This window comes from Natrix helvetica (genome assembly GCF_964273705.1).
Source record: "Natrix helvetica genome assembly, chromosome: 1".
Lineage (NCBI taxonomy): Eukaryota > Metazoa > Chordata > Lepidosauria > Squamata > Natricidae > Natrix > Natrix helvetica.
Window position 1 is genome coordinate 54,943,469 of NC_138548.1, and position 16,291 is coordinate 54,959,759.

Here is a 16,291-nt window from a genome sequence, read left to right on the forward strand (position 1 = left end):
GGTTGGTCAGGTCTAGGATGTGTTTAGGGGGGTTGTGTTTTTTCTGGATGGCTGTCAAGGCTTCTTTTATGGGCACCTGGGTGAAGAGGGATATGACGTCGAAACTCACAAGTAGGTCACTGGGTTGTAAGTTTTGTTTCTTTATTGTTTCTATGAAGTGGAGTGAGTTTTGTACGTTTGAGGTGATGGATTCTGCGTAGGGTTGGAGTTGTTTGGCGAGGAATTTGGCAAGGTTCTGTAGAGATGAGCCTATGGAGCTGACTATGGGTCTGAGTGGTGTTCCTTCTTTGTGTATCTTGGGGAGTCCATAGAGTTTGGGGCATCTGGAAGATTTCTCTCTGGGGATGATTCTTTGCTGGATCTCTTCACTGATGGCAGAGGCTTTTATTTTGGATTTGGTGGTTTTTTCCAGGTAGGTGGTGGGGTCTGTGTTTATAGGTTTGTAAGCAGGGTCTTGGAGTAGGTTGGATAGTTTGGCTTGGTAGTCAGATGTGTTCATCACCACTGTGGCGTTTCCTTTGTCTGCTGGGAGAATGATTATGTTGTTGTCTTTCTTCAGGTTGGAGAGTGCTTTTTCTTCTTGTTGCTGTAAGTTGCTTCTGGGTGGAATGCTGGAGCAAAGGACGTTGCTGACTGCAAGTCTGATTTTATTGGCTTCATCTGCGTTGATTTTGATGAGTGTAGCTTCAACTCCGCATATGATGTCTTCAGTGGGGATGCGTTTAGGGGCAACTGCAAAGTTGAATCCTCTGGAAAGGACATTGGTTTCAGCTGTGGTGAGGGTTCTGTCTGATATGTTGTGTACTGTTTGTTTCATGAGTTGCTGAGGAGGGGGGTTAGGCTTCTGTCGTTTTTCTAGTCTGTAGAGTTTGTTGGAGTGTTTTTCTGTCTTATAGAAGGTTTCTTTTTCTGCTCTCCAAAGGGCTAGTTGTTTGAATTTGTCCCAGAGTGCTGGGTGGATTTTGTTGCTGAGTTTGAGGTGAAGAGTGAGTAGGTCCCGGTTGGTTTGGTCTAGTAGGAATCTTTTCCTGTGGAGTTCGTTTCTGATTAGGGCTAATTCAGTTCTTTTCAGGATCCTTTCGGTGGCTGAGGTTTGTGAATGGAATTTTAGTTGGAAGCATGTGGGGATCAGGCTTTTGTCTCGGCAGTTGCGTAGGAATGTTAGGTCACATAAGATGGTGGCTCTCCGGACTTCAAGCCTCTCGTAGGATCTGGTGAGCAAGAAGGTTTCCTCCCCATAGAGGTAAGATATTTGTTTTCGTAGATTTTCACGGGTGTAGGTATGCTGGTTTTGTTGTATTCGGGTCTTTTCCCGTGTAAGGTTGAGATTGTCTTTGCAACGTTTCGGCAGGATCTCACCTGCCATCCTCAAGCTGTGGGCTTAAAATTTTAAGCCCACAGCTTGAGGATGGCAGGTGAGATCCTGCTGAAACGTTGCAAAGACAATCTCAACCTTACACGGGAAAAGACCCGAATACAACAAAACCAGCATACCTACACCCGTGAAAATCTACGAAACACACACACACACACACACACACACACATATATATATATCATTAATCCACAATCTGATTCATTTCATTTTGGATTAGTATGTTATAGGAGTTCAGCTACTTGTGTTTTAATCAAATAATCATGGTTAATAGGTGAACTCACTTAGATTCAAATTTCTAGTAATTCATGACACTTACTAGTTTTAATGATAAACTGTCTCACAAAAATAGTTGTGAGGAAGAAATGGGGCTGGACAATCATTGGTATGTTGCATTCTAAACCTCTGATAAACAAAGAAGATAAACAGAACGGAAGAAGAAAGCGCATGTTAACCACATTTGGGAGAAAAAGTATCTATTTTAGGAATACTACACTGACTTGAAATTTAAAAAGGAAGAAAACTTGTGTGTGATTCAATCTATGCTTTATGCAGTATGACAAAAATAATGTATAGAAAACTAATATAGCCAAAAAGGAATGCTAAAAGGTAAACAATCCAGAAATCTCCCATAGAAACAGCAATGCCTATCGACTTACACATTTAGACAAGTCTGATACTTTATATCGAACTTTTTATAATTACTTTTTGTAATTAGCTGGAACTCCATTAAGTTTCTGAGATGCTTGGGAACCACGAAGTTACAAGAAAAGCATAATTGTTTGAACTTTGACAATTTCACTGAGAACATCAAAAATTGTTTCTTAGAACGGAAACGGTAGGAGTTCTGGACCTGTAGGCGCTTTTCTGTCTTTAAAGATTTTTATCATCAATGTGTCATTTGGCATACTCAGTGCATACATCTGTTAATAGTGGATTTCTAATTTTTTAGGAATAGATGGGGCATTCATCCCAGAACTGCATTATAGGAAAACGGAGGGGGAAAAGCAGGGGGAGAATAGTTATCAAATAATAGTTAGCTATGTAATATTACATCCAGAAATTAAAATTAGAACCATGTCTTCATGCTTTGCCTCTCTAGTGGCAACTAGTCGCAATGTTAAGAAACGGCCCCAAAGATCCAATGTTGTGTCAGCTGATTTCCACTTGCACAATAAAAGTTTCCTTTGTCTTTCTCCTTCTTTCATGTCTCACCAAATTGGCTCGAGAGATTCTCCCAAGTTCTGGAATAGATTTGGGGAAAGAAAGACTGATCCACGAAGGTGTCCATTGGATACAAGCCAAGAAATGAGTGCACTGTTACCTGATAACTGGAAGGTTTCCTTGGATGAAACTTCCTCAGGCACAGACCAAAGAAGGAAAAGGGAATGCAGCAGAGAAGAACCACACAGGTGAAAATAGTGATGGGACGAACAGAACCTACAGCATTGGGGAAGAGAGAAACAGATTGGCACAATGCACCCATTCTCATTTCCTCTTCTGCCCACAGTTCAGGGTAGACTTGCAGCTGGGAGCCCAGAGGCCTTTTATGTTAGAAAGAAAGCTCATCCCATCTGCAAGATCTACATACCACTGATTATTGCTTCTAAAATTAACCTTTGAGGAATGAGTGTTACCTCCCTATTCTGTACAAACCTGCCAAGGGCCCACTGAGAAATTGATGTACCATTTAAATATGCCTTTCATATGCCCAGGTATGACTATTATACCGTTTAAGAACTAGGGCTTCCTTCTGCACCATTCCAGCTGCTCACTAAAATGAGCTGCAAAAGGACAGATCAGTTGTGTTCCCATTTCCCACAATTCCCAATAAACTATTTGAAATGCAGACTTGTAGACCTCACTTAAAAGGTGCAGGTATGCTGTGGACTTATTAGGGATTTGTGTATCTAAACATTTAGCAGTAGTCCTCATTTAGCAACCACAACTGGGCAACAGCCATTGAGTCATTAAATAATTCAGCTGCTAGTGAAACTGCAATTGTGCTAATGATCCACCTGGGCTTTCCTTTGCTTTTCAGACCTGCAATGGTTGTAAATGCGAGGATTGGTTATAAAGTTACTTTTCTCATCACTGTTGTAATTGCAAATGGTCTCTAAATGAGGCAGTCACTAAAGAAGGACTGCCAGTATATTAGAAGTAAAGTAGTGGAAATATGATCCTGTATGCTTCTGAGAATCTTCCCTTTCCCCCCAATACTTACACTGGCTTCCCTTTTGCATTTTCTGCACAAACGCTAAATTTCATTGCTATGAGCCCTCAAGCCCAACCCAAGACAACAGGATGCTTAGTTTTGGACTACATCAGATGCTGCTGACTTGCACTCTCCATTTTGTGCTTCAGAGAGTTGTTTTTGGTCCAGAGTTATGCTAGCCACTCTGGCTCTTTAAAAGCCAAAGTTGTGTGTAACAGTCTTAATGACAACTAGGGAGTGTCATGCCTGAGATGCTTACTTAAATCACTTTTCTGGCCCAGGCTCGGGTTTCTTTTATCTGACCACCGACTTGGCTGTGGTTCTTTCTCCTCTTCCTCAAGGTTATTCCTAGTGCCGATTACAGCATGCCATGAAGAACACAAGAAATGAATGATGCAGCTCTGCGCCAAATTACATGCATGAATTTCCCTTTAACTCAAGCGCTATCTAATTGTCAGTTGCCTTAATTCATTTTGGGATCAGTTGTGCAATGTATGTGCAGTTTCCCGTAATAGTAGGAGATCATCTTTTTCACCACCAAGTCCACAGAGACTAATCAGTTTTTGGCACATGCATATAAGCATGCATCTGGCATGAACTCCTTACATTTTCAACGTGTGTGAAATGATAGCTGGTGAATTTGCCACCTTAGTTCTAAACCACTAATATAGAAAAACTGACGAGTTTCCAGTCTCAGCTGTATAATAATCATAACTCTGGATTCATAGTATCAAGAGGTCCAAGAGCTTAGCTGTAATAGTCCCACCTACAGTAAATAATAGGACAAACCATTGACTTGAGGGCTTTCCCATCTTGCTTTTCTCCAGCTGAATTGACTCCAATTCTCCATATTTTCCAAGCAGTTTAGCTAGAATTGCACTCCCATAAATTGGAGGATACAAGATTGGAGACAGTTGGTGTAGGCCAGTGGTCGGCAAGCCGTGGCTCGCGAGCCACACGCGGCTCTTTATACATTTTAATGTGGCTCTTCTGTGTGCCGGGCGCCCGCTCCCCTCCCTCCTCTCGGGCACTTCAAAACAAGCGCCCCTTTCCCTTTTTTCTTTTCGACCCACAATGATTAGGGAGGATCCTGAAGTCGGGCGGGGACAAGAAGCGAGGAGGCAGAAAAAGAAACGGAGGCTAAGGAGCTTCCCCCCTGCCCCCTCCCAGCAAAAATCTAACCGGGGAGCCGGGCGGGCAGTAGCAAATTAGCCGATCACACCGCGTGATCGGTTAATTTGCTACTGCCCACGCGGCGTGATTGGCTAATTTGCTACTGCCCGCCCGGCTCCCCGGTTAGATTTTTGCTGGGAGGGGGCGGGGGGGAAGCTCCTTGGCCTGTCTCTTTTTCTCCCTCCTCGCTTCTTGGGGCTCCACCAATGGGGGAGCAAGGCCCGCCCAGCGCCAGGCTTTGGGCTAACACAGAGGTCTGCAAAGTTGGCTGTTTTAAGACTGGTGGACTTCAATTCTCAGAATTTTGGGAGTTGAAGTCCACCAGTCTTAAGAGCCAATTTTGCAGATCCCTGGGCTAATATGATTGATGCCCTTGGTGGACTTCAATTCTCAGAATTCTGGGAGTTGAAGTCCACAAGTCTTCAAGCTGTCAGGTTTGAAGACCCCTTGGGGTTTTTTTCCTAAAGGGTTAGGGGTGCAAGGATCTTGTAACTTGACAGCTTTAAAACTTGTGTGCTTCAAATGCCAGAGTTTATTGAAACTAAAAACAGTGTACCATCCTATGTATTTTCGGTTTTAAAATTGTGGCTCTCAAAATAAATTTCAATCGTGGTTTTGGCGAGATTTGGCTCAGTTGAAAAAAAAGGTTGCCCACCACTGGTGTAGGCTAACTAACCTAAGTATAGCTCACAGAAGGCTCAATGAAACTTCACTTGCCTAGACGCAGAATGGAGAAGAAGAGCAGCCAAAACATGCAGAGGATGGGCGCTGTCACGACCTGGTTTACTGCTGCGAAATGGATGCGGTGGTTCAGCCTGGTAGGGATGTAGACGTAGTAAATATTGTAGCGGTCAACCAAGTGCTTCAGTAGCATGTACAGCAAACCTGGGTGAAAAGAGATGGAAGAATTGGGGCATGGAGAATGGCCACTTGGAGGAGACAGCAATAGCTGGGAGGATGAGAAGGTAACGGGAACTCACTCCGTTACACGGCACTAGGGATTCGAACCACCGGCCTTTCTGATTGACAAGCTCAGGGTCTCAACCACTGAGCCACCGCATCCCTTTTGTACAAACTCTGCTTGCATGCAAAGGGTTTATTCATTAGTGACATTTGAAAAATTATCAAGGAATTGTGTGGGAACAATAATCTTGAGTAAAGGACTCCAACAGTTGTATTATACTCTATCAACACAACAACATCCTCATCTTGTACTTATGTTCTGTAACTCTTCTCTTGCATAAGAATCCATTCCATAGGGTCAATTATATCAATAATCAGGGACAGCCTAGAGAATATGATAAATTTGTGGTTTCATGTTTGCATTTTTATTAATTTCCTATTAGGGCTTTTGTTTTAGATTAATATCAAAGGAGGAAGAATTTACCTGTTTCTTGCTATACCACTTTCTTGGCAAAAATAACAATCCTGTCCCCCCAAGCCCATTAAAACTATGATAGAAATAGCTATTTTTTCATAGCAAATAGCAATTCTGGAGTAGGATAGGCTACCAGAAAAATGGCACAGAGAGAAAGGGTAGCAGAAAACTCCCTGTTCCAATCACATCTCCTGTGGCTTAAAAAAGAAGGTGCAAAAGGTATAAATGTCAGCAAACTGAAATCCAGCAATGTGTTTGTTAATAGCTTATTTTAAAATTATTGCAATGTATTGAAATCCCACTTTTTGCCCCAAATAATTCTTATTTGGAGAAATTACTGCTACTCAGCTATCATTTCTATATTCTTTTGTACATCATTTCACAAGGCTACTGTCTATTAGAAATAAACACTGCTTTTCTATTTTATAGGCCAACAGGTCTCTACATCAATAGCTGTTTGATTCCATTTACAAAAATCCATTAAGAGAGATCATCCCAAAGACTGACACAAGCCACGGCTTGTATATGTTTGTTTTATAGGGGTTTGTTTTATTGCCTTAAATTGCAATCAGCCAGGGTGCTAGAAAGATGTTATTGGCAACAGCAGGAATTTTGGAGAAATTGTGTATCTACTTACCAAAGGGGACAATAATGGGGCAGGTGATACTATATGTCATCACTACAGCAAATATGCAGCAAGTCCAGGCATATTCCAGTCCAAACTGGAACTCATAGGCTTGATTCTGGGAAGGAAAAACACAGTAGCCCATTTTACCTTTAATTTTATTATGCATGAAGATCAATGAATGGTGATGGGATGGGAGAGCAGTCTCAAGGTCCTGGGCTCCATGACATTCACTGTGGCCAACTAGCCACAGCCAAATTGCCATGGCCAACTTACCGCAGCCAATTTCTCGCAGGACATCTTGCCACACCCAACTGGCCATGGGACAATTTGCTGCAGGACAAATGTTACACCAGTATGATGGAATGGAAGCATTAAAGAAAGGATGCAAAAGGAGGGACAGAACGAAATGTGAATGACAAAAATTAGAATATGTTTTATTTATTTTAAATAATTAAATTGAAATTGTCAAACTGTCAAATTGTCCTGCGGCGAGCTGACCTGTGGCAAGTTGGCCGTGGTGACTAATCCTGCAGCAAGTTAGCCATGATGAGTTGGCTGCAGTGAGCTGTCCCATTCCGGGGGTCCTGTGCATGTCTAACAGTAGTTGGTTTTCTTTATGCAGAGTTTACCTTTTTTCAGGGGACAACTCTCGCACAACTTTTTTTAAAAATGGTTTTTAGTAATTTCACAAGATTTCAATAATTTAACTATACGTTTTAAATTATTTAATTTTAGGGGATCCAGAAATACTATCTAGGATAGAGGGAGGGATTTGTGGATATTGATGGGCACATATTATCAACTCTTGATAACAACTCTGTTATTAAACCATTTCAAAATCACAGCTCTTAGTGGTTTACAATGAAAAACAAATAAGCCTAACTTCTTCACTGAACAAACAATGACTCCATGCCTTCCCTAAGCCAAACTTGCTTGAAAGGTAATTCCTGTAAATTGCATCATGTCATTGCTACACTCATGCCCAAAACTAAAGTAGGATGTTTCTGTTCATAGTTTGAACCATGCTACAAAGACTGAGTTGCAATAATGCTAATCCATGATGGGAGAGGCCAGATACATCTTGCTAAGACATAAACAATGCACTAGTGCAGTGATGGCAAACCTTTTTTGGCTCGCGTGCCACAAGTGGGGGGAGCGCAGGGGGGGGCGAGTGCGGGCGTGCCGAACCCATAATGCAATGCGCGACCCCCCCAGTGTGTATGCGCGCAAAATGCGCGACCCCCCATTTTTACATGTTTTTTTTTGCCCTCCCCATGCTCCAGGGGCTTTATAGGAGCCTGGGGAGGGTGAAAAGAGCCTCCCCCGACCCCCCGGAGGCCCTCCAGAGGCTTCAGGGACTGTCCAGAGGCTTCCCTGAAGCCTTTGGAGTGCTTAAAACCACCCTCCGAGCAAACCGGAAGTGACTTCCAGGTTGCTCAGAGGGTCGTTTTAAGCGCTCCGAAGGCATCAGGGAAGCCTCGGACAGTCCCTGAAGCCTTCGGAACACTTAAAACCACCCTCCGAGCAAACCGGAAGTGACTTCCGGGTTGCTCGGAGGGTCGTTTTAAGCGCTCCGAAGGCATCAGGGAAGCCTCGGACGGTCCCTGAAGACTTCGGAACGCTTAAAACGACCCTCCGAGCAACCCGGAAGTCACTTCCGGTTTGCTCGGAGGGTGGTTTTAAGTGTTCCGAAGGCTTCAGGGACGGTCCCTGAAGCCTCCGGGGGGGCGGGGGAGGCTCTTTTCGCCCTCCCCAGGCTCCTATAAAGCCTCTGGAGCCTGGGGAAGGTGAAAAACAGCTTTTAAAAAGGTGAACTCAGCTGGCCAGCGCGCGCATGCGCTCTGGCCAGCTGACAGGGCAGCGCCTCGCGTGCCCTGACAAATGGCTCCGCGTGCCACTTGTGGCACGCGTGCCATAGGTTCGCCATCACGGCACTAGTGGCTTAACATTATGTTTGAATAAGAGGGGGATTTTACTGGGCTAAAGAAAACGAGCCATGACTAAACACTGTCTGCTTTCAAACATTTCACGAGGTTCTTGCTCCATAAAAACTCTCATTGTCTCACTAGGGGAAATCTAGAGATTTACGGTATCATTTTTAAGAGTATTGCTGGATATAATCTATTCGTACATCATCCTAGTCACTTAGGAGGTTACATAGCCTTCTAATCCTACAAGCAAGGTTTCAAATGTCCAAAATAAAAACCTAGCAGACCCGTTTGATGTGGAGCCGCTCAGGTTCAGATTTGGCAAAGCAGAGCCGTGTGGCATAGACAATGAGCCCAGGGATTCGCAACAGTTCCATGGCTGTCCCAATCAGGCTGGAAGTGACAACATAGTTCACAAAGAAAGCTCCATTATCGGGGAGAAAAACACACCTGCATTAAAAAAAAAAATCCAGGAAAGTGTGCATGAGAAACAGAGATAATATAACAGAAGTATATCCTGAGAAAGGCCATATGCAGTCTTCACAAATTAAAATTGGTGACCCATCTGGCAACATACTCAAAATGTTCAGTAATACTTACTGAAATTTTATCTGCGCTTGATCCACAAAGTGAGTGTCAAACAACCACCGAAAGAAGAGATCCAAACTGGGAAGGGGAAACAAAGAAAAACAGCAAGGATCATAAGGTTGTTACTTTTTTTAACAAATACCCACACCTGAACCCTGCTGGTTCAAGAGAAATGGGGCATATTTCAGTGTGGGCAGCTTGAGGATGTGAACAATTTCTCCAGTGAGGTGCAACCAAGCTAATTTAACCCTTTTCAATTAGCGAAAGCAGACATGATGTTGTGGTCAAAGGAAAGGTAGCAATTAATATTTTAGTGCGGGAAGATGCAGTTCTTACAAATGTGAAAGAACAGGTGGGACAACTGGGGGATGAGTGAGTTTGTGGAGATGGTGTGAAGCAGCCTCTCTTCTCATTGTAAAAGACCATCATCTCTAACACAGCACAATATTTATTCTACCATATTTATGTCAATATAATCTTCATAATAGAATGTATGTCTCAGCTGAAGATGCCTTATAAGGTTTCTGATGTAGTAACCTGGACCACCACCAGGTAGTAAACGACAGGTTGGACAGTACACTGGTCGTCTTTCAGTTCTGTGAAAAGTCAGAAAACGGTCCAAGAGCTCATTTCCATCCAATTCATTCTGACATAAAGGACATTTCAGGGTAGGCAACTTCTTGTAGAGGCCCATATTTTTCTATATATTGGTCACAAGTCTTCCAATCAGCTCTCATTTCACTAAGGCTGCCTTACTGCCTCTGAATATAATGGAATCAGGTTCCAAAGATTGAAGACACAGATCAGGAAATTATGATTGTGTTGTGGTGATGATACCACTCCTGGCAAAGGATCAGCTACTCTGCATGTATTCAGAAGCTTGGGGGTAGGTGAAATATTTATGTTGGACCTTCCTTATAGCCTTTCAGAAGCTGGTAATGTTTTTTTAAAAATTTTTAGGAAAGCATTTCGTGTATCATTTAGCTGCTTAATTTAATAATCGATTATTTGCTGGCACATTGTTGTTTATGGTTCGATTCCCATTTTTAAAAGTGCTTGCGTTCTTTTTTTTTTTTTCCAAAAATTGGTTGAGCACAATTACTGTACAGCAATTTTAATGTAGGTCAATGACTGTAATGCCAGCAGTCAGACACACATTTAAACATTGTGGGAGGAGGAGCCACGATATCCAAAAATCAGAAGGAATCTGACAGTGCCTTTTCAGATTACAAATTTTATTAAAAGGCATACGCTGTCATGGTATGGAACAGATGTTACAAGTTAAAACAATATCAATGGCTAATTTGGAAACTTGAACAAACCCATTGAATATCTACATGAACTGTTCCTATGAGACAGTGCTAATTATTTAGCTTATCTATTAACAAAATCCTACTGGAACATTTTGCCTGTCTGCATACCCAGTCAAGGATGTGAACAAATCTAGGGAAGGCCACCGAGCTATGAAGGATTGGTTTAATACTATGTGAGGAATGAAACTGCAGGAAGGACAATTAGCCCAGAGACAAGCCCACATCTTTTGTAGGCAAACATGACTGGAACAGTTTTATTTCTGTTAAGCCCATCTGATATCTGATATCATGCTCCATTACAGTGTAAGTCAGTGGTTCTTAACCTTCCCAATGCCATGACTCTTTAATACAGTTCCTCGTGTTGTGGTGATCCCCAACCATAAAAGTGGCAAATCTCGGTTCCTAAGACCATCGAAAATATGTGTTTTCCGATGGTCTTAGGCGATCCCTGTTTTTAGGGTCGTTTGACCCCCAAAAGGGTCCCGACCTACAGGTTGAGAACCACTGGTGTAAGTAATGTGTCCATAACGATAAACCCTTGCCTGAAACTATCCATGAAAGTACTGCCCAGCTAATTTAATAATATGTAATTTGATATGGGCAGTATATCAAAGAGGTGAGGAGACAATTACCAGGGTCTGCATCCAGGGCCAACCAACACATTATCCTTACCACCACGCTCAGCTTAGTGCTTAAAAAATACCCAGTTCCACTGTATTATCATGAGCCATTCCTAATGAAAACTAGATCAATATGGAGCACTTGCAATTTTTCTCTTTACCTGGTCAGTCCAAGTGAAGGTAAGATGATAACCATAAATACCAGAAAGAAATAACACTTGTGCATTGTGAGCTGATTTTCACCTGACCTAAAGGAAACAAAAATGCATTCATTTGGGAGATGGAGAGAGAGCAGCAGCTTCAAAAAGAGGAGAGGATTTAAAATGTTACACCATCAATAAAATGTTCCAAAATGTTTTCACTAGAAAATTGTCACTAATAAGCATTTGTCCCTATATGCCTTTCCTGAGTTAATTTTGGTTCAACAATTTTGTTTTGCTTACTTTTTGTTCTAAAACACGTGTGTCAAACTCAAGGCCCATTGGACAGATCCGGCCCACAGGGTTGGCCCATGGGGTTGCCCTGGGAACAGCAAAGGACCGGCCTCTGGTGCCTTTGCCAGCGAAAATAGACTCCCAATCTTCATTTTCGGCTGGAATGGCCTCCTGCAACCCTCTGCCAGGGAAAAGGGAGCTTGGGAAGGCCGCATGCAGCCCTCCCGAGCTCCGTTTTCCCTGGCAGAGGGTTGCAGGCTGCCCAGCTGAAAATGAAGATTGAGAGCCCGTTTTTGCTGGCAGAGCACATAGGCCACCACAGGCGCCCCTGACACGAGTGATGTCAAGATGGCCACCACCACCCCAGGTCAAACACTACCTATGCAGCCCTCAATGAAATCGAGTTTGACACACCTATTTGTTTGTTTGTTTTTATTGGATTTATATGCCGCCTTTCTCCCAAAGGACTCAGGGCGGTGTACAACATTAAAAAACACACATCCCGAAAAGTTAAAAAGAAATTAAGTATATATCCAAAAAAACAAATTGAATTTGTAAAACAATACATTTAAAAAATGAGTTAAAATTAATAGGCCAGGCCGGCTTGCTGGAAAAGCCAACTTTTTAGGGCGCGTCGGAAGGACCGGAGGTCAGGGATTATGAGAAGCTCCGGGGGCAGCTCATTCCAGAGGGAAGGCCTCCCACAGAGAAGGCTCTCCCCCTGGGGGTCACCAGCCGACACTGTCTGGCCGACGGCACCCTGAGGAGGCCAACTCTGTGGGATCGTACTGGACGGTGGGAGGCTACTGGTGGCAGTAGGTGGTCTCGCAGGTACCCTGGGCCTAAGCCATGGAGCGCTTTAAAGGTCATAATTAATACCTTGAATCTATTCTAGAAGGATGCCACAGTTCCCAGAAAGGAAGACTGAGTCACAGAAATAAAGTAAATGCCTCAATGCTGAGTAAGAAAAGGTTTATTCAGAATGTTTCCAAATATAGGTGCAATGGAAATATGACAAAAATTAAATCAAAGCAATAAATACCTGGATCCTCTGTGCCCCCTAAATGTTTTATCAGTTGTTTTTTACTCATTGCCATGGCAAGATAGATTCCCAGAGAAACTCTGGAAATGTAGCAAACGGAAATTGGAATTACCTTGTCCAATGGGACTCGAAGAAAGCTGAGTAGTACACAATGAAAGGCAGAAACACAGAAAAAGCCCACAGCAGCAGAGTGGGGAAGAATTGAGTCACAATAGGGTTCTGGAAGGTGAGAAAAAAGGCGTAAGTCGAGTGTTTTTCCAAACAGGATGTCAGGCCTGGAAGCCACCTTTTGCACTGGGCCTTCAGGCCTGCTACATTTAATGCTGTGGGAAAATGGGAGGGGGGATTATATGGAGTATGGGAGATATATAGTCAAAATAACATTCATTTCTCAGAGAGTCAAGGACATCTTGCCCTGCACATGAAATGGTGTGACGGGAGGCATCTCCAGTTGGGACCGGGCCTTATTGGACCATGTGATGGACATGTGGGTGCAGGAGAAGGGACTTGAACTTTCAATTGGGTGGGGAAAACCTGAAAGCTTTCAGATTCGGGTTTTCCCAGATGTGCCAATGTGACATCTTTAATCAAAGGGAACTGAGGAAACTCAAGCCTCAGAGTCTTCTTTGGTTAGGGGCGTTACTTGGAACCCTGTTGCAGGAACTTTTTCTCCATACAACCTCCAAGAAAGTTCTAAGAAGTGTTCTTTCTTTTGCTTGGTAGCTCAGCCTGAGCTTCTTTTCTTCCTCTGTTTCTGGTTTGGGGATTACAACTAATGAGGTTTGATTTATTGGAATATTTTGAAGTGGAAAATGTTCTGATGAAATTAAACTACTTGTCACAGACCCTAACGTGCGTAGAGAAAAATGTCAGCTTGTACCACAATGTTTTGTTTGCACTGGAAAATGTTCTGATCAGTAACATCTGTCTTCATGTTATTTGCTGTGTTGCTATATTCTGAATAAATAAAGGTGCCTAACAGTACAGTGGTACCTTGGTACTCATCATTCATTGGTTCTGGGAGGTGTGATGAGTACCAAAAATGATGAGTGCCAAATAAGTTTTTTCCCCATAGGGAATAATGTAGTGAGTCACAAGGTAGCCAACACTGACAAGTTCCAGCTTGTGTGCTGAGTATCAGACAAACAATGACTATCAGGACAAAACTTTTGCATCCAAATGTGTTAAACACCAAATTTGATGACTTTCCAAGCAGTTGAGTACCAAGGTATCACTGTATTTGCAATTGATATCCATTTCTTATTAAAGAACTTTCAAAATGAAATTCCTTAAAAAAAAAATCTAACCACTGGAAAATTCCATTGTTTCTATTTTAAAACATGACCAGACCCAATTCAATGGCTATTTTTACCGCAGTCATTAAGCAAATCCAGCTTTCCTTGTCGGAAGCTGGCAGGGAAGGTCATAAATCATGATCACATGACTGTGAGACATGGCAACCATCATAAATATATGCAAGTTGTCATGTAAATTACACGAGGAAGATGCTGTAATGATCATAAGTGTGAGGACCAGTTATGCATCTTTGATTTTAGCACTGTCGGAATTTTGAACAAATGGTAGTAAGTCAAAGACTACCTATAACGGTGATGCAATAAAGGCAAATTCAGGGGGAAAGGATGAGAATTAGATTCACACTGAATGGTTTCAGTCACAGCTCTTTCTTTCTTTCCACACAGGAGAAGATCACATATACCAGTGATGGCTAACCTTTTTTGGCTTGGGTGCCAAAAGTGTGCATATGTGCGCGATAGCATGTGCACATGTGCCCATACCCATAATTTAATGCCCCCATGCACCCCCCTGTGCATTCCCCCACCCCGCTTCTCCCCCACGCATGACCCCATGATCCCACCCGATTTTGGGCCTAGAAGGCTCCGGATGCTTTCCTGAAGCCTAGGGGGGGGGGGAATGACCTCCCTGGGCCCCCTGGAGGCCCTCCAAAAGCTGGAATTGGATCATTTCCGAACTTCCAGTAGGTACACTGGCTCCGTTTATTGCCCTCCCCAGTCTCCGGAGACTTTCCTGAAGTCTGGGGAGGATGAAAATGGCTTCCCCTGGCCCTCTGGAAGGCCGAAAGTCAGCTGGCCTGCACACACATGTGCGCTGGAGCTGACCCTAGGGCAACAGCTTGCAGGCCCGCAGATATGGCCCTGCCTGCCACCTGTGGCACGCATGCCATAGGTTCGCCATCACGAACATATACCATTCCAACAGTACTTTCATTATTAAGTCATTCTGCTACTCCAAACTAAAGTTATAGCCTGCATTGAAGACGCAGCATGAAGCAGGCGGGGGGGGGGGGGAAGCGAGGCGTGCCTCTTACCTTTCCAGGTCCGTTGCGTTCCTCGCCCTTTCACCCATTGAATCCCCTTGTAAAGAAAACCTCATGAATTCAACTCACGAGGTTTTTTTTTACAAGGAGATTCAATGGGCGAAAGAGCGAGGAATGCAACAGACCTGGAAAGGTAAGAGGCGCGCCTCGCAGCTCAATACCGCCCACCTCGCCCCAATGGTAAAGGCAGCCTGCCTGGTTCCCTTCCCCACCGTCCCTTTAGTGAGGGGTGGCAGGTGGGGGGGGAAGAAGCGAGACACGCGTCCTAGCGCTACCAGAGACTGACAGCTCCGCTGCGTTCCTCACCCTTTTGCCCATTGAATCCCCTTGTAAAAAAAACCTTGCAAGTTGATCTCGTGAGGTTTTTTTACAAGGGGACTCAACGGGCGAAAGGGCGAGGAACGCAATGGACCTAGAAAGATAAGAGATGCACCTCACTTCTCCCCCCCCCACCTGCCACCCCTCGCTAAAGGGATGGCGGAGAAGGGAATCAGGCAGGCTGCCTTTACCATTGGGGCGAGATGGGTGGTGTTGGGCTGCGAGGCGCACCTCTTACCTTTCCAGGTCCGTCGCGTTCCTCGCCCTTTTGCCCATTGAATCCCCTTGTAAAAAAAAACCTCGCAAGTTGAACTCATGAGGTTTTTTTTTACAAGGGGATTCAATGGGCAAAAGGGTGAGGAACGCGACGAACCTGGAAAGGTAAGAGGTTCTCTTCGCTTCTCCCCCCCCCCCACCTGCCACCCCTCGCGAGAAGGGAACCAGGCAGGCTGCCTTTACCATTGGGGTGAGGTGGGCGGTGTTGGGCCACAAGGCGTGCCTCTTACCTTTCCAGCTCCGTCGCATTCCTCGCCATTGTGTTCAGGGAAGCCCCTGGTAAAAAAAAAAGCCTTCTCGCAATTTCAAGAAGTTTGATTGAACTTGGGCTCAAGGAGGTGTTTTTTTTAATCAGCCACTTCCCTGAGCACAATGGCAAGGAACGCGACAGAGCTGGAAAGGTAAAAGGCGCGCCTCGCTTCTCACCTGCCCCAGAAAATAATAACCCCTTCCCTATAATAAATCCAAGGCCATATTTGGTGGGGCAAAAGAAAATAGGACCCTGTCTTATTTTCTGGGAAACACTGTAAGGCTTCAGGGTCAGTAAGGATAGACTACAACTCTGCTATGCACCTTGAGGCTCTCCACAGGCCGTGTAACGTTGAACATGTCCATGGTGTTCACAATGATGGCTGGAGTAGTGAGGA

At 44.0% G+C, this 16,291-nt stretch overlaps 1 protein-coding gene across 1 annotated transcript in view; it reads right to left on the bottom strand.

Annotated features, from left to right (window-relative positions):
* The window catches only part of TMEM63C (transmembrane protein 63C), an 88,524-nt gene that overhangs the window by 5,849 nt on the left and 66,384 nt on the right, over positions 1–16,291 (bottom strand). Inside the window, 8 exon segments of the mRNA XM_081941885.1 lie at positions 2,700–2,815; positions 5,481–5,648; positions 6,779–6,884; positions 8,985–9,147; positions 9,298–9,363; positions 11,380–11,466; positions 12,807–12,913; positions 16,218–16,290. Of these exon segments, the coding sequence (XP_081798011.1) occupies positions 2,700–2,815; positions 5,481–5,648; positions 6,779–6,884; positions 8,985–9,147; positions 9,298–9,363; positions 11,380–11,466; positions 12,807–12,913; positions 16,218–16,290 (886 nt within the window).